This window comes from Camelus dromedarius, chromosome 25, assembly GCF_036321535.1.
Source record: "Camelus dromedarius isolate mCamDro1 chromosome 25, mCamDro1.pat, whole genome shotgun sequence".
Taxonomy (NCBI): Eukaryota; Metazoa; Chordata; class Mammalia; order Artiodactyla; family Camelidae; genus Camelus; species Camelus dromedarius.
Genome location: NC_087460.1, coordinates 27,810,980 through 27,835,350, shown reverse-complemented (window position 1 = coordinate 27,835,350; position 24,371 = coordinate 27,810,980). Strand labels below are relative to the sequence as shown.

Below are 24,371 nucleotides of genomic sequence, written 5' to 3'. Positions count from 1 at the left end.
AATCATTTAAAGTCTCCAGTGGAGATGAGTTAACATCCTCACAGAGATACAGAGACTGTGTGCATAAGGTCACAGAGGGGGAGACTGTAATGAAAGATTTTCTTCTGCTCCTCTGGCCTTTAAGTCAACTTACAGACTTTAATCTAATATTTAAAATCCAAACAATCTATTACCTCAGAACTTTGGAGTGTTCATGGAATTCTGGCAATTGAAAACAATCACACATGTGTCAGCTTTTTGTTTTTTCCAGAAGTTTCTACTAAGTACCATCTGTGCCAAAACATACACTATGAAGATATACAGAAAAAAAATACATATAATGGTGTCTGTCTTCAGATGAACTTTACTTTTATTTGAAAACAAATACTAGACCAAGTTACTTGCACCTGGGCCAAGACAGCATTTATTACCATGATGCCATGTGCATCTCTAACAGGGAAACTGTGATGTCTTTTCAGGATCTGAACACCACTGTTAGCTTGGATTCTGATTCTGAGAATACTTGAAATGTTTGGGCATTATCATTTCCCAGCACACATATCCAAGTACATTTCCAGAACTCCCCTAGGAGAGGGACTGTGAAAATCATTATCATTTATCCTTATCCCAGAGTTTAAAGGTCCTTTCTCTTAGAATCCTGCCCTCCCCTCCAGGTGACAGTTCCATCATCTGAAATTGGTTCAGATCAAGGTTAGTGATTATAACCTTTTATCTATGCTACCTCTCAGTCTCCTATAAATATCCTTGATTCCATTTAATTGTTTCCTCCCCATTCCTTTTTTCTCTACAGACACCTTGTTTTATTTGCCATCTTCAGACTTTTCTCTGGTCAGGTCTGCTGGCTGTCACTCCAACCGTATTATAGACTGAATATTTGAATGTGTTCTCCAAAGTCCATTTGAGGAAACCCCAACTCCCAATGTCCCAATGTGCTTGGAAGTGGGGATTGGTGGGATTAGATAATGAGTGTGGGGCCTTCATGAATCTAATTAGTGCCCATATAACACAGAATCATAAGATTCATTCTCTCTCTCTCTCTTTGCCATGTGAGGACACAGTAAGAACCTTGTCATCTGTAAATCTGGAAGAGGACCCTTACCAAGAAAATAACAATGCTGGCACACTGATTTTGACTTACAGTCTCCATAACTGGGAGAAATAAATGTTTGTTTTGTAAGCCATACAGTCTATGGTAATTTGCTATAGCAGCCTGAGCTAAGACAAACCACAATGCTCATTACTCTCATTATATGTACTTGGATTCTGATGTTTAAATGCCAACACCTGGCCTCTGTGTGTCTGGGTTTATCATTCCCCAGTACTGTCAAGGCATCCATTTCTGCAGTGGTGAATAACCCCTTCTGTACTTGCCTGCAGCAGAGATGCCACCACTGAAATTAAGGATGATGAGAATTCCTCTCAGCAGTGAATATTCTTAATGTTTGGCAATTTGTTTCTAAACAACTTAAAAGTGTAATTCAAACCTATGAAGTAAAGGTTACTCTTGCTGAGATTTCAAGGGGTAACAGGAAAGTACATACCTTATTTTTGAGGCAAATATAAGGGATTAAAAACCAAGGCCAAAGTGAAAACAAGATTAGGATGCAAATTTTATTTTCTAGTATTTTGATCTTAGTCTTAGACCCCTTACTGAGCAGATTATGTCATTTCTAGAAGCAATGAGCAATTCCATTTATTCACATTCAATTTACTATTTTAAATATTACTATTATACTTTGCTTTCTTTGTTATTTGAGAAATGATAACACAAGCTATCTTTGCAAAATTGAAGAGATAGTGTATATAATGAAAATCATGTGTCCTTTCCATCCCTGATGTCAAGCTGTTCTCGCCAGGAAGAACCAATGATACCAATTTCTAATGAACCTTCCAGAAATGTTCTATATATACATATGTATGAGTGCCCATAATAATTGCCTTTTTTTATGGTGAACACTTTATACTAACTGTTTTGTGCCTCATTTTTTCACTCTACAACATATCTTCCAGATTGTTCTATACTTACACAAATAGAGCTCCACTATCTATTTACTAGCAATCTAGTATTCTAGTCTATGTGCATGCAAAATATATATTACCAAATTACATAGATGAGCATTAAGTGGTTTCCAATCTTTTGCCGTTAGAAGCGAAGCCTCAGTGAACCTCTTGTATGTATGTACATATACATATATATGATTTTGCACACATATATATATTTCCTAAAAGTAAATATGCTATATCAAAGTGTCCATGCATTTATTCTATCTAATGTGGGCCAGACATCAATATTCTCTAGAAGCCACTTTTTATATTTAAAGCATTGCTGAATGAATGTGAAAAGCATGGACATCAGAAATAGGCCAGAGCATATACATGTATAATATATTATATATCTGATTCCTTTACAAGGAGAGCTACTTCTTTTTAAATAGTGAGCCCACTCCTTTCACAACATTACCAAGAATGTTAGCTGGGGCAGGCAATAATGAAGTGATTCTTTTGCCAAGGTTGTCCAAGGCTTGTGCAAGCAAGGTACTATCATCATTTTTAGTATCAACAATCCTCTTTCTCAAACGATTTATCTCTGCATTCATCTCCTCACATTTCTTTCTAAATCCTTCAGTACGCAGATCTTCTTGGACCTTAAAAAAAAAGTGAGGAAGGAAGTAAAACTTTTTAAATCCCCCATTTATTTAAGGATTTCATTTTGTCAAACTTTAAAACTTTGTCAGACTATCTTTGTATTAATTCCTAAAATTGTTCTCTCTTAATCATGAAAGAAGACTCTTGTAACAAGGAATATTTCCTGGTTTGGACCTAAATATTAAGAGAAAGTGTAGTTTACAGCCTTAATAATATTCATATACCATAAGATTTGGTCAGGAGGCTAAGCCTGACATGAGGACAAATGTAATATGTTCCAGTCAAAAAATGCAAGTGAGAGTTAGCCTTGGTCTGACTGCACTAATTCTCAGTCCCTCTCAGGATGGTACTGTCACCCATATTATAGAAGTCTGTTATAAACACATGGTCACAAAATTATAGGAATCTCTTATAAATCATGTTCAGATGGACAATGAGAGAAATCCTTCCAAGCCACATGATAGCTTGGGGATCTGTCCACAACTGGAGGCAATGCAGCAAGTGTAAAATCTATCATTTCCCTGTGTTTTTAAGCCTGGACATTTCTAGTAGTTTTATGTCAGTACAGATCTACCTCAGGGCCTTGGGCTGAGCAGGGCTCCTGGTAAAAGGTAGTGATCTTGGTAGAGCATACTACTTGTTGCTCATATTAAACACTAGTTGGAATATCTGTTCAATTAAGCCCTGTGAGGTAATTTTAAAATTCCTAAAATGGCTATTAAACACTATTTATATTATCTGAGGGCTTGGAGTGGGGGCCATACTCATCCTGAACTCTCCAAAGTCTACTTACAGAGCAGAACACAAAGGTTTTGGAAGGATTCAAAATCTTCAGTGTTTTAATAAATCATAAGCAGTAGATGCACTGATGATCCCTGCATGATCTTGCTGTAACCCTCACCCATCCCTTCCTGAGGAACCAGGGCAGGCTATCAAGCTCTACTACTACCACAGCCTGATTCACCTTCAGCTGATGCTCCAACATCTTGTTCTGCTCTCTCAGCAGGTTTTCTCTTTCCCTCACCAGCTTCTCCATCAGCTGGACTATGTGTTCCTGGAGACTCCTATTCTGAGCCTCCACCTGCTGCTGCTGCTCCTGCAGTTTCTGTTTCAGCAGCTCCTGTTCCTTCTCAGCTGTCTCCTTCCTGGCCCACTCCTCTGCCCCAGGGAGGTTTTAGAGAGGAAAGAAAATAAGGTAAGGAATGACCTCCACCCTCCTGAGCTCAGAGACAAAACCAAATTGAAGAGAAAGGTAGGAAATCTCTGAAGTCCACCCACACCCCATGTCCACACCATCAACAGCACACTTCAGAATGTGAGGGGAAAGACTCTGTCTGTCTGGCATCCAACCACAGTTCCCTTTGCTGTTTCCAGATGCAGCAGGGTTGTTCCACAGAAAGGAAGGAAGCTCCTTGTATTGGGAAAGTCTTGCTCTCACACCTGTCAGAGGGCACTGCAAGAATCTACCCATCTCACTGTGAGCCTAGCCCTACCCCGTACCTGCTATGGCCTTCTCCCCATCAGTGAGGGCTTTATCTGCCTGCAGGATGGATTTCTCTATTGCCACCTGTGACTGCAGAAAGCTCTGGAGGACCTCATTTGCCTGAGGAACCAAGAAGGAGCACAGAACTTAGATTTCCAAAAGAAGATAAGTACTGCCAAGACAAGTATGTCCATGTAACTTTTACTTCATGTTTAATATTCCATAATGGTTCCTTACAAGTCCAAGCTCCTTAGAGTGACCTATCTCCCTCCAGTCTCTTGCCCAGTGCTACTTCTTCCTCCACACTCTAGATTCCAGCTAGTCAGAACAATGTTCAGTTCTGAAAACCCAAAATCTCTGGTGCTTTTACATACCTGCCTTCCCAATGTGAAATATTGCCTCAAGTTCTGCTGCTGTTCTCTTCTGCCACTAGCTGATTATAACTTTAGACAACTTATTTTAACCTACCTATGCTTCTCAGTTCAGATTTTTAAAATGTTGATAATGAGAGTAGATGCTTCTTAATGCTATTTGAAAATTAAATTAAAGAGTCTAGGGAAAGAGCTTAATATTTTGGCTATAGGAAACAACAGTTCAATATATGTTTGTTGCATTATTATTGTTGTTGTTTTTTATTTTTATGATTGTTTCTACTACCTAAGTAGCTCTTTCCTGAGTGTTATAACTTTGTATGTAATTGTCTATGTAGTTTACTTCCTGCCTCACTTGTAGTCATCCTTGGATACAAAGACTGACTTGTAAATTGTCAGTGCTCAACACATTAAATATCATGTTGTTGAGTAAAAAAAAAATGAATAATTTCTGTTCTGTCTCTTGTGGATTTAAGAAATCTGTACTCATGGTTGGGAGTTGACATTTCTACTCTCTTCAGGAATAAATAACATGCAGTGGACCTTAAGAGCCAAAGCTATTCAAATAGCCCCTGCTCTCTCTTTATGCATGCATGGAGCTGTGCTCTCAGATTTTCAGGAGACCCCTTTGACTCTATTCTGTAGGTTCCCCATGTTTCCCTCATTCCTCACCTTCACTCCTTTCCTGGGCACTTGATGATATTCCCTTTCAATAATTTCCTTTGCTTTCCTGTAGAGTTCATGACCTCCAGGAACAGAGAAAGTTCCTGCTGAGATACTTTCCATTAGTGTCTTTGAAATCTGATCAAGTTTATTCTGGCAGTATTTGATTGATATCTCTTCATTCTGCATCAAGAAATCCTCTTTCTTATTCTTTATGATTTCCTGAAGGGTAAAAAGATAGATGGATGTCACCAGAAGCAAGGCACAGAGGAGGTAAATTTCCAAAGTATCTGGTAGAAGGATTGGTCTAACTGTGGTCCTCATGAGACCTCCAACATGGGGTGTTGGAGGACATGTAATAAAACAGCAGTCATAATATTTGATTTACTCACAGTTCTGAAAACTCTGGAAGACCATGGGAAAGTTCCCTAACCTCCTTTTGGGTATTTCATCTGAGCTGTTGGAGTTGCATTACCTAATCTCTGTGGTTCCTTGAAGCTGCCACATTCAGTGATTCTATCTGTCTTCAATGATACATACAAAAAGGAGCAACCGAAGCTGAAAGTGGCCTGAGATGTGGATCTGAAAAGAGAAATTTTGGCTCCCAAGCATAGGAGTGTGTTCACAGAAAAAGAAACCAGGTAAAGAATGTCTTTTGGGTGTTCTGGACAGGCTTGGAATCCACAGAAGTATTTATTTCAAGAGGATCTCTATACTGATTTTGCATTGAAGGTCAAAGAGAGTTCCAGATAAACTGCCTAAGGTCTGGCAGTAAAAAAAGAAGGAAATGTAGTCCTTTGAAACTCTGTCCCTCATAAGGACACGGACTACTTTATCCCTGAGTAAGAGATGAGCCATAGGACCAGTAACAGCACTTCTAGGCTTCATTCTTCAAGGGGAGGGGACATATGGTAAATACTAAGACAGATTACCACAAGATTCTTCTGGAACTCCTGCTTGTCATCCTTGAAGGAGTGCTCCATGAAGACTGCAGTGGCTTCCCTCTCACAGGCAACATGCACCTCCAGCAGCTCCTGCAGTGTGTCTGTGGGAAAGCTCACTCTCTGGGCCATCTGCTTGCTGTAGTGGTTGGCTGCCTTCTGAATGGCAGCTGAGTTCTCCAGCTGGGCCAGAGTTGTCACTGCGTTCTCCAAGCAAGGTACTGCTCCGCTATTGATAGTGTCCACATAGGTCACAACAAGAGTCCTCAGCCCTGAAGAAGCAAGGAAATTTAGGGGCTAAATATCAAGTTATCAGTCAATGGCTCCAGGATTCTGAGACTACACTTCTAGGGTCATATACACATGCACACACACAAACACACACATGCACCCCTACATTCTTCTACTATTATTGCCTTCATTTTCCTACCGACTCTTCATTTTTATGGTTTTCCAGGCCACAGAACTAAAAATCTTAATATCTATTTCTATCTAACATACTAGGGACTACCTGGAAAATACAATTTCTCACTTTAAAAATTGAAAACAATATAGATTTCATAGGTAGACATATGAGGGAAGGTGTACCATGCTTAATTTATTCCTAATTCTGAGGCTTTGAATGGATTTTCAGTGATTTATGGGCTAATATTTATTTTTGGACCACTCTAAATTCTCAAAATATATTTTGAATTCTCCTTGTGAAGAACACTTACTGTATAGGACTTCCTTTGAAAACATGGAGTATTCTGTTTTTATACCAAGAGAGTGATTTCATTCTAAGTGAAGGATGTTTTCAGATAAGTGGAAGCCACAGATATCAGTGACAAAAATTGCAATTTGGGGGAGGGATTTGTTAAGCCCCCAAAGTGAGATAATTATAAAGTATACAGATTTCTTCATGGAGTATAAATATCTGTAAAATCAGAATTCTTTGTAGAATCAAACAAAAATACTAGAAAACTCATTATATAAAGTATTCAGCATGTATCAGTCCCCACGGAAATGGGAAAAAGAGACTCACTTTTCCCAGTGACCATGATTCCTTCTGTGAGGGTCTTGGTCCTTGCATCAGCGAAGATGTAAGAACAGAAATTTTTTGTTTGCTCCTGGAATTTAGGATCTAGTTGGTCTTCAGATACCATCCCAATATTGGCTAGAATTTCTTTGTCATTTGTTGGCCGGTCAAAGACAAAACACTTCCGTCTTGGAAAGAATTGCCTGATACACTCTCTGGGTAGATTGGATGTTTGGGCTTTAGGATTCTTCCCTGAGGACAGAAAAACAGGGATTAAAGTGTGGAGAGTCTTGAGGCAAGGGGGCTACAGGTGCTTCCAGCAGGGATTTGTGTGTCTTTGCCATCTTCTACACATAGAACTCCTTTAGCATAGATAGTCAATAATTCTTTGCACATCAGACTTACACCAATGATATAACTGTTGAGAAATTTAGGGAGAAATCTGATACAGTAAAGGAAACCTATGGCTGGTCTCTCCAGACCTGCACAGAGTAGAGTGGTTGTCTATTAGGTGTCTACTGAACTAGCAGCTAAAAGGATGAACGGTCAAATGAAACTTTCTACTCAACTCGACCTCATGTAGGAATTGAGCAGTGGAACCAAAAAGAAGAGCTAAAAACAAGGGATCATGGGCAATAATTGGAATATTAGGAATGACACCCTCATTATTTAAGGAAAACTGTTTTGATGCTAAAAATAATTGATGCAGTGTTATCTATTTTTTTTTTTTAGCAAAAACCTCTGAAGGGTAAATGCACCTGAAATGTAATTTTAAGGTATCATCACTAATCTATAAACTCTTTGAGGTAAAGGATTATATCTGTTCCTCTCCTGCCAGCCAATTTCTCAATAGGTGTTTTGAGAAAGCATAAATAGAAGCATGAAATTAAGAATGAATAAATTGGAATTGATATTTTTCTCAAGGTTTCAATAGACACACATCCTTGTAGATGTAACCAACGAAAATAATTTATTACCTTGTAATTAAATCATGGGTAAACATGTAGTAATTAAGAGAAAGCTATGATGTGGAAGGTAAAATGAATGTTCTTATAAATAGTATTATTGAAAAGGCATAGATTGTAAAGACAGTCACTTCTTCAGGTTTATTTACAGCATACAATCATTTTGTAGATGATATAATTATACAGGATTAGAAAATTATATATCCCTCTTTGATAAGAATAATATGTGAAATATATATTTTGTTCATTAGATATGCTTTTCACTGCAGTTTCATGTCTAACAACTAGCTGATTAGTTGTTTTCTTCAACAGAAACAAGCAGAAGCCAAAATAGGATACACAGTGTCTAGTCTTCAGAAAGTTTCAGCACCCATTTAAATCTGAATGCTAAATTTAAAGATGTGTAAAAAACAAATTTGCTTTGAGTAATTTCACTTTACACTTTACTTTTCTTAAGTAAACTTCAACTGTAGCCCCTAGATCTTTGCAACCCACTTTTCAGCCACCATTTCCACAGACATTGATTTAGTCTCAAATACAAATGCAATCACAGAGATAAGGGACAGTGTTTAGTAGATCCCACCCTCTATTGGACCATACACTGCCCAGGCCATGCTCTGATACCTGGAATCAGCTTCAGGGCATTCTCCAAATACTTATCTTCTGTGATAGGCTGACCATGTAACTTCAGCTCCAGGGTGAAATCCCGTACAGTCCAGATAAAGTCTGGAAAGAAACTCACAAATTCTGTGGAATCTTCTACTCTATCAGGTGTTTGAGAGGACTTTGCCCTGATGAGTTTTGCGAGCTCTGTCACATAACTAGGACTTGGTTAAGGAAAAGAAACACACTACCAACAATTCCCAAATTTCTCAAATATAAAAGCATTATAAACACTCTCTTTTGCCATGGGTCCCCTCTGCTCCACCCAAGGAAATTAAATGACAGGGAAGGAGAGACTGATTCTATCTCCATTCCCATGAATTCAGTGAAACAGTGGTTCAAGACCTGGAAGGATACTGCAGCTGCTCCAGGGCCTGGTGGTTGATGGTGCTCATGCTGTTGTAGACAAAGCTACTGCACAGAAGCACAGCCAGAGCAAAGATCCACGAATCCTTCTTAGACTCATCCTAGAAAGCACATTAGAACAAGAGAATTATAAGTATACCCATAAATTAGAAATTCTTCCATACACTTATTCAATCATGGTTTCATTTATTATTTCAGCTAACATACTCACCATGCAAAGAAATTGCTTGAAGACAGATGTAAATGAGGATATCAACTTTGACAATTACAGAGACATTTCTTGTGTTTGCAAATTTTTCATATATAAAAGGATTCTAATGTTCACAGTGCTTTCTTTTTCCTCAATTTGATAAAGTAAAATAACTTATACAGAAAAACTAATACAATACCTGTTGTGCAATTAAGTATGCTGTGATGAGTGTGGGCACTTATTCATTCTACATATATTTATTAATCAGAGTCCATATAAAATATACCATAGTTGGTATAACTGGGCATTTAAATTGTATCCAATCAATAAATAATTGCAGGAAGCTACTAAATATCCCCCACTGTTCTTAGATTTTAAAAAAGCAGTGCTAAAAATGAAACTTATTCCTTTCAATATGACTATTTCAAAACAGTGGGCAAACATCCATAACAGTAAGTGCAACAAAGATAGCAGTATCTGTAAAAGGCTTACTCTCAGTAATGTATATAAGCAATAGAACCTATAGCTTTAACACTAAACTAAAATTTAGAAGTCTATCAAGGAAGAACAGAGCTATGAAAGTTGGAGAAAAAATATATGGTCTGAAACCTTCCTCAAAGTCTTGATCTGAATATTAAAGAACTGGTAAATGTGGAACTGAAGAAAGGAAGGAGATCCCATAGACAGAAACACCCAGAGAAACAAAATTAGAGATGGGAGAATACAGGGGTCTTGTAGTTAAAATAGAGTCATTTGAGTTGACTGGAGCTGATGGCAATTGGAGAAGTTAAGGGGAGCTTTCATGCAGCCTAATCAAGGGCCTTAAAGCCCAGGCTAATTTGTATAAATCATAGCATTGTCTAAATAATGGCATAAACCAGAAATTGTTTTTATTATAAATGGCATGTAAAGTTGCTCCCAGTGCAAATGCAAAAACTGATTTATGCTGAGAAGTTTCTAAATGGGAGTTTGGGGGGATAATAGTCTATTCATTACTTTATTTCCCAAAAATCCAATTTTTAAAAATAATTAGGGTAAGAAGAAGTAGCACTTATGGCAAACAATTATTTCAACACAAGATTATATTATTTGATATATGGCTTTAAAAATAAGCACAGGAGAAGCAAGATGGTGGAGTAGAAGGATGCTTGCAGCTCACCCTCTCCCACAAATACACCAAAACTCACATCTACAGACCCACTCAGCCAACCAGATCACCTGCCGAACTCCGACAGAACATCGTCCTCTTTGAAAGATAGAGACGTCAAAAATCTGGTAGGAAAAAAGGAGAAAAAGCAAGAAGAAAAAGCAAAACTGTGTGGGATTGATCCCACTGGGAGGGAGCAGCAAAGGAGGACTGGTACTTGTTTGCTGGGTCTCACCTCTTCAAAGGAGGGGCCAGTGGGATGGAGGGGGAAACTTGAAGGCTCAGATCTGCCCCGAGCATCCCTTGATCAACAGAAATGAGTTAAATGGGCACAAAGGTTCCCCACGACACCCAGCCCAAGATGTGAGTTGGCAGCTGGGGACAGGGCAGGTGGCCCGAGCTGGGTGGAGGACTGGGGTGGCTGCACTGAGGCTTACCAGGGGACTGCAGGGTTCTGTGTACCATGGCTGGGAGGGATACAGAGCAAAACAACCTCAGTCCCCCATAAATTGTGGAAAAATCAAAGCAACAAGTCTGGTGTGCCCTGGGGGGAGGGGTGCTATAGCCGTTGTCTCCTCAGACCTGTGCTGCCATTACTGGCACTTGTCATGAGAAGAGAGGCAGGGCACAGCCAAGTTTCCATATTCTCCTGGTCACAGTGCCTGGGCCAGGGTGGGGCCGAGCCCTGAATCTGCACCTGGGGGATCTGCAACCTCCTAGGCAGGACTGAGACTTGTTTACAGCTGGAGTCAGATAGGATCTTTCTGCCCTGTTCCGTCAGAGAACTCAAGCCACCAAGGCAAACAAGGAGGTGAGATTCGGCATGGAGCAGAGGTGGGGCAGTTCCGCGACCTTCCCCGAGCCCACCTTCGGAACACCAACCTGAGGCGAAGTGGGCAGCTGCACAGCAGCAGAGTGACTGTTGCCAGGAAAGAGTGGGTGGCAACCCACTTTCCTGGCAGAAATGCAGCACCTGACCACGGTGCTGGGAGAAGGCGCTATCCACCCACCTGACTCCTCTGAGTGCAGCATCTGACTGCAGCATCAGGAGGGGGAGTGACCCTGCTTACCCACTGGATAAGAGCTCAGCACATGACCCAGTGTTGGGAGGGGGTGCAATCTGCTAGCCAACAGCCACTGGGAGCAGCACAGAAGAGGGTGCCAACAGAGGGCCTCTGGAAACAGCAAGCTGACTTCATGAAATAGGACAAACATGTAAAGACCTCTCAATAAAATCACTAAGAACACAGCATCTCCATGAGAACTAGATAACTGATACTCCTTAAGCCACAGTGCCAGAGAGATATGAACAATATGAAGAAGGAGAGGAACCACTCCCAATTAAAAGAACAAGAGAAATCCCCTGAAGGCATGATCAAGGAAGTAGACATTGATGTCCTACTAGATTAAGATTTCAAAAAAGGAGTGATCAAGGTACTGAGCGAACTAAAAGAAATAGTGTTTAGAGATATAAAATATGTCAAAAATGAAATAGAAGCTATAAAGAAGAACCAAGTAGAATTAGTAAACTCATTTGCTGAGATGAGAGCTAACCTAAAGGCTGTACAAAGCAGGCTAGATAATGCAGAGGAATGAATAATTGACCTAGAAGACAGGACAACATAAAGCACCAAATCAGAACAGCTGAGAGAAAAACAAATAAAAAAACAATGAAAACAATATAAGGGACCTAAGGGATAATACAAAGTGTGCCAATCTATGCATAATAGGGGTTCTAGAAGGGGAAGAAAGAACAAAAGGGATTGAAAAGGTATTTGAAGAAATCAACTGAAAACTTCACAAGCCTAAAGGAATCAGATATCCAAGTACAGGAGGCTCAGAGGGTCCCAAACAGGAAGAATCCAAACAGACCCACAGCAAGACATATCCTAATCATGATGGCCAGAGTCAAGGATAAAGAAGTGATCCTAAAGGCAGCAAGAGTAAAACAAAGAGTGAGTTACAAGGGAACACCTCATAAGGCTCTAAGCTGATTTCTGTACACAAACACTACAGGCCAGAAGGGAGTGTCAAGATATATTCAAAGTCCTGAATGAAAAAATAGATGCAGCCTAGGATACTTTATCCAGCAAGGCTCTCATTTAGGATAGAAGGAGACATAAATAATTTCACAGACAAGCAGAAACTAAAAGAGTTTAGCAACTGTATACCCATGCTTAAAGAAATATTGAAAGGTCTACTCTAAATAAAAAAGAAGCAGGATGCTTCAAAAATGAGAAACTCATAACTGGAAAGGAGATAACTTCCATGAATTACAAAAAGAATAAACACAAAATTGTAAAAGAAGACATATAAATCATTAAGAGTGGGAGAGGGAAGCTTGGAAAGCCATTGTGGAAAACAGTATGGAGATTCCTCAAAAGACTAGGAATAGACCTAATATATGACCCAGGAATCCCTCTCCTGGGCATAAATCCAGAAGGAACTCTACTTCAAAATGACAACTGCACACCAAAGCTCATAGCAGCACTATTTACAATAGCCAAGACATGGAAACAGCTTAAATGTCCATCAACAATTGACTGAGTAAAGAAGTCCTGGTATATTTATATGATGGAATACTTTTCAGCATAAAAACGGACAACATAACACCATTTGCAGCAACATGGATGTTCCTGGAGAATGTCATTCTAAGTGAAGTAAGCCAGAAAAAGGAAGAAAAATACCATATGAGATCACTCATATGAGGAATCTAAAAACAAAACAAAACATAGATACAAAACAGAAATAGACTCACAGACATAGAATACAAACTTGTGGTTGCCAAGGGGGCAGGGAGTGGGAAGAGACAGAATGGGATTTTAAAATGCAGAATAGATAAACATGATTATACTGTATAGCACAGGGAAATATAAACAAGATCTTGTGGTAACTCATAGCAAAAAAAATTGTGACAATGAATATATATATGTTCATAAATAATTGTAAAATTGTGCTCTACACTAGAATTTGACACAACATTGTTAAATGAGTATTACTCAATAAAAAATGTTAAAAAATAAACACAGACTTTCTAATTTCCGTTGAGAAAAAAGAGAGAGCTATATAAATGTAGGTACTATTTCCAAATAAGTCTCAAAGGGGGAAAAGGAGGGATAATTATTTTCATCCATTAGTAGAACGTTAAAACACCAAAAATCCATCTTAAAATGTTTCTTTTAGGACAAAAACTTACTTTTATAGAACTTGCACATTCAGAGGTGCCTCACAGATTTCCAGAACACTCTGTGAGTAGCTGATGAACTTCATCATAGAAAATGTAAACCCATCTCTTAAATCCAACCCTTAAATACACTCTTCACCTAGTAGCTAAGGAAGTGAATCAGAAATCTTTCCTCACTCACAAATTGATGTTTCTCCTCTTTCTTACTTATGCTTAACTGTAAGTTCTCAAAACGAATCAGGTGCTACCTGGATGATCTTTCAAGACTGAAGGACTTATTCTCCAGCTGTTGGGAGTGCTGGTGGAAAACAGTCTTCAGGTGTCAGCACTCTTAATTAGAAAGGCTTCTGGAGCAGCCTTTCCCTTCAAAAATGTATCAGCGCCCCTGTCCAAACTCTGGATAACTCAATAAAGCCATTCCAGCCACAGAACTCCCATGGAATTCCCAGTAACTAGGGATTGCAATGTAATTTCTTCCTCTCTCCAGCCTGCTTCTCTCCCAAATACATGGTATTAAATCTGACGGCAGATAATGTGTTTTGTCAATTGAACTAGAGACTCTTTTAGGGCAGGACCTTTACTTTGGTCACTGATATCTACAGTGCTAAGCCCAAAGGCCTGGAACTCAGCTGTTCAATAATGATTTACTAAATGTAATCAAGTCATCCACACAGTGCCAAGAATAAAAGATTGTATCTAATACACCATGATATCTTACCTAGAATTGACATTCAAACAAACCATAGTTTGCCTCATTTACTATCATTGATTTCTAGATTTTACAGATTAAAGTAGTAAAATTTCTATGATCATGGAGAGATAAGGAGAAAATTCAGAATAAAAAGGATTTAACTGTGAATTTCTGCCTTACCGTTCCCACATCCCCGAGGACCTCAGTGTCCAGAAGGATCAGCGTATGATTTGGCTTGTGTGGATGAGGTACACACCACATCCAGATGCCCTTAGTTTCAGACTGCAATGTAGACCCTAGAGGAAAGCCTGTGAGGAGAGGGAAGAAAGCAGCATTCAGTGAGAGCAGACAGTCTAAGCAACCAGGGGGCTACAGACTCAGTTCTTTGGAATGTCAGTACCCCAGCATATGAGATGGTGCTTTCTCCATTTCCTCAAGAATATCCTACTTTGTGTGTCATCTGTTTCAAGGAGGAAGGAATATTAATTGTGATAAGGATACCACACAAGGGCTCAACATGGAGGCAAAGGGGAATCCATGAATCAGACAAAATGGAGGTCACTGATAATCATAACAAGTGTATCTTGAAAGAATGGTGAGATTCAAAGCCAGAGAGAAATGGACTGAAGACAGACATGGGAAGAGAAAAAAGTGGAAAAAATAAATCAAGATTATATTTTTTGTCGGACAAAATTATTTTTCATAAGTGAGGAGAGGTGTTAGCCACAGTAGGATATGACATACAGGAAATATTTTTAAGATTATAGAAATTTGAACATCTTTATATGTTGATGAGAATATTCCATAAAAAAGCAAAATGTGTTTCAAGAGAGAGTAGACACAATTGCAAGAGTCAAGTGATTAAGCATGTAAAATAAGGTAGGATTGTATGACTTGTTAGGAGAAATTTTGCTTTACAGGAATAAAACATAGAATATGGTAACAAATTAGAGTAAGATAGTGATTTAGCAGTGAGAAATAGGAGTGGAAAGTTGATTTGTTAAGAGAAGTTTGGTTCTCCCTACACATGATCAGGAACAAAAATGAAGAAGCTGAGGTATTAGCTAGAATCAAGCAACTGGCCCTTGACCAGGTACAATACTCACCATGATTCTGACCTGCAAGACGGTTCATCAAGTAGGATTTTCCCGTATGATATGGTCCTACAATGGCCACCATGACCACTGGCTGAGAAATCTCACCAAGAATCTGTAGAGCTTTTTGGTTCACTGACAGCACTTCATTGACACTTTCCAGCAGACAAACGGGGTCCATCAATTTGGGTCCGGATGCCACGGCAACCTAAAAACCTAGAAGAGCTTCCTAGTGGAAATCAGATTATAAAGTAATTCTCTAACTCAGACTTATACAAAGCATCCATCAATTTAGAATAGGGTAAGTAAGACTTCTGTGTTTTCCATGAGACAAAATGTAACCTAGAATTAGCATACCGCAGAGGTTTTCCCCCATCATTCCCTCAAGTCTCTCATGATGTTGGTAGTGAAATAATATATTATCACTCTCTGAAGTGTTACTTCAAAATAGTAATATAATTAAAGTTATTGTTATGATGCACTGAAGTCCTACAATATACAAAGCCTTTTGATAATAACTTTCATATCCAGCTAAACTGATATTCACAAGAGGCTGAAAGTTACAAAATAATATAACTACTTTGGAAATGAGGTAAATGGTTCTCACAAAGGCTGAGTGAATGTCATTGAGCAAGGATTAAAAATCTACATACTTGAGCAAAATGACAGACTAGCGAGCTCTAAGCTCTTGTTTCCCCAAGGAGACATCAAAAACAACCAAAATACTGGCTAGAATAAACTTACAGTAGTTCCATAAAACAGTCAAAGGTCCAAAGCAACTAACCAAATACCAAATCAAGAAGAGCCTCATTGAAAATGGTAGGAAATTCTGTGGTGTTTTTGTTGCCCTTGGTCCCCATTGTGGTAAAGTCTTTGAGAAACTGGCAACTCATTTTCCACTTCTCTCCCCTGATTCAGAGAGAGGGAATTTTATAATGTTCTAACCTGTCAGGGCTGCCTCTTCAGGTCTCTGTTTCACATCAAATGAATCTCAAGGAAGGGTGGCAGATGGGTAGGTGGTGGTATAACTTGGATATCAGGTGGAAAGAAGCAGCAGGCATTTCTCAAGAATAATGTGGAGACAGCTCCACAGATGCCTAGAGCAAGAGGTTACCAGTGAATATATAAAATAGACTATATAAGGCATCAATCAAGTTTCCAATTCCTTTCTTCAAACTAAACAGGGCAGAGAAGACTGCATTTACAATGATCTGACATCTCATGGGCTGCCTGAAAGACTGTTATCTTTTCCCCTAATTGAATCTTAGGCAGGGAGAAGCAGTGGGCATTGCTTGGGAAAGCAGCAGGGAGAATGGCCTGCAGACACCAATGACAAGACATTATGGGTATGTGATATTGAGATTTATAATAAGAAATACATATGTGATTGTTGTCCTTATTCCTGGTATATAGCTCTTAAAACCCTATGTGATGAGAGAGATTAAATTATTTTTTCTTATAATTTTTGGTCTTTTGTCCTCAATTCCTAAAATATCTCCAGACTGATAAAGATGAAAGGAGAGTCTTTTGTTATTCATAACAAGTGTCTTTCAACCACATCTGAGTTTGTTAATGAGGTGATTTTGTAAAGCCCCTAGATCACTACAGAATGGAGTTGGTTGCTAGAGGAATCAATGTTATTAGAAAGCTGGAATATTTAGCCTGATACTCCAACCACTGGGGAGCAGAGAAGAGCTGAAAGTTGAGTTAATCACGAATGACCAATAGTTTACTCAACCATATCTAAGAAATTCTCCATTAAAAAAAAAAACTAACTGAAGGGGTTCAGAGAGCTTCTGGCTTGATGAACATGTGGAGGTGGTTAGAAGGTGGCACATCCAAAGGGGTCATGGAAGCTCCACACCCTTTTCTTGATATCTTTCCCTATGCATCTATTCTATTTTGCTGTTTATAGGTTGTATCCTTTTTTAATATAAACCATTAATCTAGTAAACAAACTATCTTTCCTGAGTTCTTAAACCATCCTAGCAAATTATTGAACCTGAGGAAGAGATGGTGGGAAACTCCAGTGTATAGCCAGTAAGTCAGGAGTACAGGTGACAACTGGGATTTGTAATTGGCATCTGAACTGAGGGGAAGTCTTGTGGGACTAAGCCTTTAACCAGTAGGGAATGAGCTAACTCTTGTCAATTAGTGTCAGAATTGCTTATTGTGAAAAAAATGTTCACATATGTGGTGACCAGAAGTAAGTATAGAGAATAGAGAGTTGAGAGGAGAAATTGAATTTTTCTTTTTCTTTTCAGTGTGGAGACACACAATAGACAATCAAAAGTTCCAAGGAGACACACTTTGGGAAATTAATATACTTAAAGGGGCACATATATGGGAAAACTGAAAAAGTAACACCCAGGCCGAGGGAAGATGCATGCTCAAAAAAGCCTAAAAATACTACAGCTTCTCCTAAGCTTCATCTCAAGCCTCAAAATCAAGGGCCAGCTTAGGGAAAGACTTCCTTGTCACAAAGCCAGTATGCAAAGAATGAGAAAGGTGACTGCTTTCATAAATGCTCAATTTTCAGGGGGTTGGAGGGCAATAACTCAGTAGTAGAGCATGTGCTTAACATGTCCAAGATCCTCAGTTCAATATCCAGTACCTCCATTTAAAATAAATAAATAGATAATTAAATATTCAATTTTTCAACAACAACAACAAAAGTCACAAGGCATACAAAATAAATGAAAATATGTCCCTTCCGAAGGAAGAAAATAAAGTTGCAAAAAACAAAAAACAACCCTGAAGAAACATATGCATTAAATGTTTTAGTCAAAGACTTTCGAACAACTTTTTAAAAACATGATTAAAAAGCTAAAGGAAAACTCAGAAAAATAACTAAAGAAAATCAGGAAAATAATATGTGAACAAAATTAGAAAATCAACAATGAGATAAAAATAATAATAAAAAAAGGAATGAAACTGAAATTCTGAAGCTGGAAAATATAATAAATAAATTTACAAATTTTCTAGAGGATTAGACTAGGGAGTATAGCTCAGGGGAAGAACATTTGAGTGCACATAAAGGGGATTAGACTTGCACAAGCAAAAAGACTCAGAAACTTGAAGACAGGACAATTGAAGTTATCAAGTCTCAGGAGCAGAATGAAGAAATAACTTTTTAAAAGTGAATATAGCCTAAGAGAATTATGAGATACTGTCAAGTAGACAGATATATGCATTATGAAAGTCCCTAAAGCAGAAGGGAGAAGCAGGACAGAGAGACTATTTGAGGAAATAATGGCTAAAAATTTCCCAATGTAATGAAATACATGAATCTACAAATGCAAGATATTCAACAGACTCCAGTAGGATAAATCATCAGAGACCAATGCTGAGGCATATTATAACCAAATTGTCAAAAGACAAAGAGAGAATCTTGAAAGCAACAAGCTGTAACTCATCACATCCAATAAGATTGCCAGTCAATTTCTCAACAAAATACTTGGAGGCCAGAAGACAGTGGAATAATATATTTAAATTGCTAAAAACTGAAAGTGAAGTGGTGGGGTGGGGGACCTGCCAATCAAGAATACTGTTTGCAGAGAAGACGGGTCAAGATGAGGGATAATAATTTCTCACAGAAAAGTGACTGAAAACTGGCTGAAGAACTTCTATACAAACAAGATTTTGAGAGATATTTCCACATAATTAGGTAGGGCAGGAGTAAATACTTCAGATTGGGACCTGTGCACCTGGGGAAACACTAACAGGAAAAGGAAGACTGTGCAAACAGAACCTAACACTGAGGAGTGAGTGAGTCAAGCCACAGACTGGGCATCCCAGTCCTGGGGTCCTACACGGAGGAGACAAGTCCCCTTGGCTACTTGGAGAAAGACTGAAACAGAAAGGCTGGAGAAGCCTAGACTAGAAAGAGTGAATGGGTGCTGGTTTGCCACCAGACAGATTGGAGACAGGTCTGCCCTAGCAACTAACACCTTATTATACTCTCCAGGAATATATTCTATGCAAATAACAACAAAAAGTGTACTTTTGTGGTTATATCTATATGAGATAAAAGAGAATGTATTTCAAGCACTGTTAAAAGAGACAAAGAAGGACATTATGTTAAAAGAGTCAAGTTTATCTAGAAGATAAAACGATTCTAAATATGTATACCTGAACATCAGAGTTCCAAAATATATGAAATAAACATTGACAGAATTGAGCAACAGATCACTCAACAATAATAGGACAGTTTAATACCCTACTTGTAATAATAGGTAGAAAAAACAGACAGAAGGTCAAGAACAAAATAGAGGACTTGAACAACACTATTGATTAATTGAACCTAATAGACTTATATAGAACATTCCCATTCAACAACAAGAGAACACATGTTTTCCCAGATGGGCATGGAATATTTCCAAGGATAGACCATATTTTAGGCCACAAAACAAGTCTTAACAAATTTAAAAAGGTTAAAATCATACAAAGTATCTTTTCTGAGCCCAATGAAATGAAACTGGAAATTAATAGATGGAGTAAAACTGCAAAATTTACAATTATGTGAAAACTAAACAAAACAAAATTAGGAGTAAAAATAAATTACCTCAACATAAGGAAGGCTATATGTGGAAAACACACAGCTAACATCATCCTCATAGGTAAAATATTGAAGCCTTTTCCCACCGTCCTGCCTCCCCTTTTTCAGAAGGAGGCTGCACACTTTAGGTCAATGTTCCCACACATTTGCCCCTTCTTCCACTTGCCACTCTTCTTTTGTTTCAGGATGTCCTGAATCTTGAGAGATTTAGGTCAAAATGTTTAGCTGGGAAGGGTCAGGATTTTGCAACTTAATCCCGTAAGTGAAAATAAGACTGAAAATGTAAATATTGTTTTATATTATATTGAGAGAAATATACATATACTTAGAGAGAAAAGCAAATGTAGCAAAATGCCACCAGTGAGTAAATCTAGGTGAAAAGAATATGAGATTTCCTTGTAATTGTTTTCCAAGGCAAAATTTGACTTTAAATATTAAGTATTAAAAGCACAATTATGCCGTGGTTTTTCTGGCATATTTTTGATTGGCATTATATTAAAAGTTCCCTATAATATCTACGCATATTTCATAATCAGGTTAAATAAACATGATATTATACTCAAATGTCTCAACTATTCATTTCCATATTTATAGGTCAAGTATTCAAGATGCCTCAAATACTATCAAAAAATACTTTTTAAAAATACCAGCTTTATCAGTTACTAATGTGGCCTTAAACAAAAAGCTTCATCTAGCTAAACCTGAGTTTTTAAGATTAATTATAGGGGTAATATGAAAAAAATGGTAAGTCCAGTCTGGAGGATGTTTTTATAATAAAATTAGATAACTATAAGCTTATATATGAGCATAGCATGTGGCACAAAATGGGATTTCAGTGCATGTTTACTGAATTAGATGGTGATTTATCCAAAATAATTGCACTAAACAAATTGGGTTACACATTTGAACACAATCTGCAAACTTTAGGTTACTAAAAACAAGGTCTATATATTTTTTTTTTTATCAGAGCAAAGCAGCAAGGAAATTCAAACACTGCTCCAGCACCATCTCCTTTTGTCTGATTCTTCATTGTGGGAGCAAAGAATACAAAGGTAAAACAGGATCCTCTAACAGCTACGTTATAATGACTAGAATTGTCCAGTTCCCTCTTTAAAGGGAAAACTAAAGGAAGATACAGAAAAATGTGAGAGAAACAACTTTATAAAAACCAGGTCTGTGGAATAGAATAGAGAACACAGAATTGAACCCACAAAGATTTGGTCAACTTATCTTAGACAAAGGAGGCAAGAATATACAATGGAATAAAGACAGTCTCTTCAGCAAATGATGTTGGGAAAACTGGACAGCAGCATGTAAATCAATGAAGCTAGAACACTCCCTTACATGATACACAAAAATAAACTCAAAATGGATCAAAGATTTAAACATAAGACAAGATACAATAAACATCCTAGAAGAAAACACAGACAAAATTTTATCTGACATACATCTGAAAAATATTCTCCTAGAACAGTCTACTCAAGCAATAGAAATAAAAGCAAGAATAAACAAATGGGACCTAATGAAACTTACAAGCATCTGCACAGCAAAGGAAACCATAAGTAAAACAAAAAGACAACCAAAGGAATGGGAGAACATTTTTGCAAATATGAAACCAACAAAGGCTCGATCTCCAGAATATATAAGCAGCTCCTACAACATAATAAGAAACAAACAAACAACCCAATCGAAAAATGGGCAGAAGAGCTAAACAAGAATTCTCTAAGGAAGACATAAAAATGACCAATAGGCACAAGAAAAAATGCTCAATATCACTAATTATCAGAGAAATTCAAATCAAAACTATGATGAGGTATCATCTCACAGCAGCCAGAATGGCCATCATTCAAAAGTCCACAAATGACAAATGCTGGAGAGGCTGTGGAGAAAAGGGAAACCTTCTACAATGCTGATGTGAATGCAGTTTGGTGCAGCCACTGTGGAAAACAGTATGGAGATTCCTCTAAAGACCAGGAATAGACTTAATATATGACACAGTGATCCCACTCCTGGGCATATATCTAGAAGGAACCCTACTTCAGGAGGACACCTGCACCCCAATATTCATAGCAGCACTATTTACAATAGCCAAGACATGGAAACAGCTTAAATGTCCATTAACAGATGACTGGATAAAGAAGTAGTGGTATATTTATACAATGGAATACTATTCAGCCATAAAAACAAAAACATAATGCCATTTGCAGCAACATGGATGTTCCTGGAGAATGTCATTCTAAGTGAAGTAAGACAGAAAGAGAAAGAAAAATACCATATGAGACCTCTCATATGTGGAATCTAAAAAAATTTTTAAAAGAAAATAAGTACAAAATAGAGACAGACTCATAGACATAGAATACAAACTTGTGGTTGCCTAGGGGGCGGGTCGGGGGAAGGGACAGAATAGGAGTTCAAAATTTGTAGATACTGACAGGCATATGCAGAATAGATAAACAGGATTATACTGTATAATACGAGGAAATATATACAAGATCTTTTGGTAGCTCATAGTGAAAAAATGTGACAATTAATATATGTATGTTCATGTAAAATTGAAAAATTCTGCTCTATACTGGCATTTGACACATTGTAAAATGACTATAACTCAATAAAAATGTTAAAAAAAAAGGCCTATGATTTCTTAGCTGTGAATTAGCCACATAATTTTTAACATCAAATTTACAAACTGCAGCTCTTCAATCATGTTCCAGGTTGGTTTTCAAAATGGGATCTACAGGAAAAAACATCACCCGAAGGGATTGTTAAACCTAGGTTGTGTATATATAAAACATGCTACAAATGATTCCAATGTTATTATGAAAAACAAACCCACAAATGCGAGGGCGGGGGTTGAGGGAGAGGGGAAGAGAGAGAATAAGAGGGAGGAAGAGGGAGCCAGAGAGACAGAAAGAGAAAGAGAGTTTTGACGTGATCATAATGTTTAACTAATAAAGATCAGGGGTGAGGGGACTAAATTTATCTCTACACAGAGATTTACAGAGCTCTCACTGTAAGCTTTCTTAAATTGACTAATAGAAATATTAAAAAGAAACTATCTCTATAGATGACAGTTCCCTATAACCTCCTTGCCAGGGACTCTCTTATTCTCTGAATTCTAATGCCAACCCACAGAACTTGACAGAGAAAGACAGGCAGGCTCCCAGGAGGACTCTTTTAAGGAGCAGCACATCCAGGGGTACACAGTGTGCCTGGCTGTCACCTTGCAGCTGCCACTGGTCCATACAGAGAAGCTGAACTTCTCTCGAACTAAAGCCAGCCACAGACCCCTGCATGCCAGACAGCAGGCCACTTGCCCTTCTTCAGGTGTCACTTTGAATCTGAAATCAATCTTGCAAATTACTACATACAGAAGAGATAAGCAACAAAGTCCTACCGAACTATATTCAGCATCTTGTAATAACTTATAAAGAAAAAGAATATATATGAATCACTGTGCTGTACACCAGAAACTAACACAGCATTGTAAATCAACTATATTTCAATAAAAAAAAAAGAAATCAATTTTGTGCTGCACGTAAAAGACAAGGACATACCTGCTCCGCACACTGGGGGTACAAGAAATGTTCTCAGTTGCTTCTTACACTTTGCTCACTAGCTCCTCCCACCTGTCTGTCTCTTCTTCATCAAAGCTAAAAAAGAGTAAGGTGGTTCATCTCTTCTTGGTCCATCTAGTATGATAGTAATAAAACTGAAGCTGAAAGCAAAAGTAATTCAGGCTGTTTTTCAGTTAGCAGAGTCATGCTAGATCTACTGATTACAGCATGAATATGGGTGTGTGGTTCGTGGTGAGAGGAGATTAGAAAAAGTTATTTAATAGTCACATCTTAACACATGCCACCACTTTCTGTGGGCCGCCCTGCACTGGAAGGCCTTCATAGCCCCACTTCTTGATACATCTCTCCCCCATATAAGGTTGCCAAATGTGACTTAACTTTCCTTGGCAAACAAGAAAAATAGAAAATGCATGGCACAAATGTAAGCAAGGCTGTATACAACAAGTATATTTCAAGCATTTTCCTCTTGGCGAGGATCCCTGGGTATTTTTGTTAGTGAAGGTCTTTTAAGATTTTAAATCTGTTCCTTAGTATATACGTTTAAATGAATATATTTTATCATAAATAGAAAATAAAGATTAAAGATGAAAATGAACAACCTATTGTATTATCTGGAGATGCTCACTATTGGCATTTTGCTCAGCATGCCTGTACTTCCCTAACATATGGATCCTCTCCTAACATAGATATCCTCTTTACACAGGAATTTAGCCAATTGGACCAGTTCCAAAGGGATGCATTTGGTCAGATAAAAAAAGTGACTGGGTGCACACATGTGTTTGTGAGAAAGAAAATGGAGCAGTGTATAAGAGAAAG

General features: G+C 38.1%; 1 protein-coding gene across 2 annotated transcripts; it reads right to left on the bottom strand.

The window, feature by feature from the left end:
* Nucleotides 1-1,607: 1,607 nt before the first annotated feature.
* LOC116151498 (guanylate-binding protein 6-like) lies at nucleotides 1,608-23,932 on the bottom strand. 2 transcript variants are annotated; one of them, XM_064479203.1, is made up of 11 exons: nucleotides 23,535-23,932; nucleotides 15,435-15,651; nucleotides 14,509-14,636; nucleotides 9,108-9,217; nucleotides 8,712-8,908; nucleotides 7,129-7,374; nucleotides 6,096-6,376; nucleotides 5,173-5,385; nucleotides 4,147-4,249; nucleotides 3,611-3,804; nucleotides 1,608-2,645 (listed from the first exon to the last, which is right to left on the bottom strand). In XM_064479203.1, the coding sequence occupies exons 2-11, from the start codon at nucleotides 15,601-15,603 to the stop codon at nucleotides 2,418-2,420; spliced, it is 1,869 nt and encodes a 622-aa protein (XP_064335273.1). In that variant the 5' UTR covers nucleotides 15,604-15,651; nucleotides 23,535-23,932; the 3' UTR covers nucleotides 1,608-2,417. The 2 variants fall into 2 exon arrangements, with proteins under 2 accessions (XP_064335273.1, XP_064335274.1); XM_064479204.1 differs by lacking the exons at nucleotides 3,611-3,804; nucleotides 4,147-4,249.
* Between the last annotated feature and the right edge of the window lie 439 nt (nucleotides 23,933-24,371).

Bases quoted from the DNA above. Each gene is read 5' to 3' on its own strand.
- LOC116151498 (XM_064479203.1), bottom strand. From the start codon at position 15,603: ATGGACCCCGTTTGTCTGCTGGAAAGTGTCAATGAAGTGCTGTCAGTG. The intron at 6,377-7,128 runs GTGAGTCTCTTT...TTGCTTCTTCAG, and splicing joins AATCATGGTCACTGGGAAAA to GGCTGAGGACTCTTGTTGTG. The intron at 3,805-4,146 runs GTACGGGGTAGG...TCCCTGGGGCAG, and splicing joins TGGGGAGAAGGCCATAGCAG to AGGAGTGGGCCAGGAAGGAG.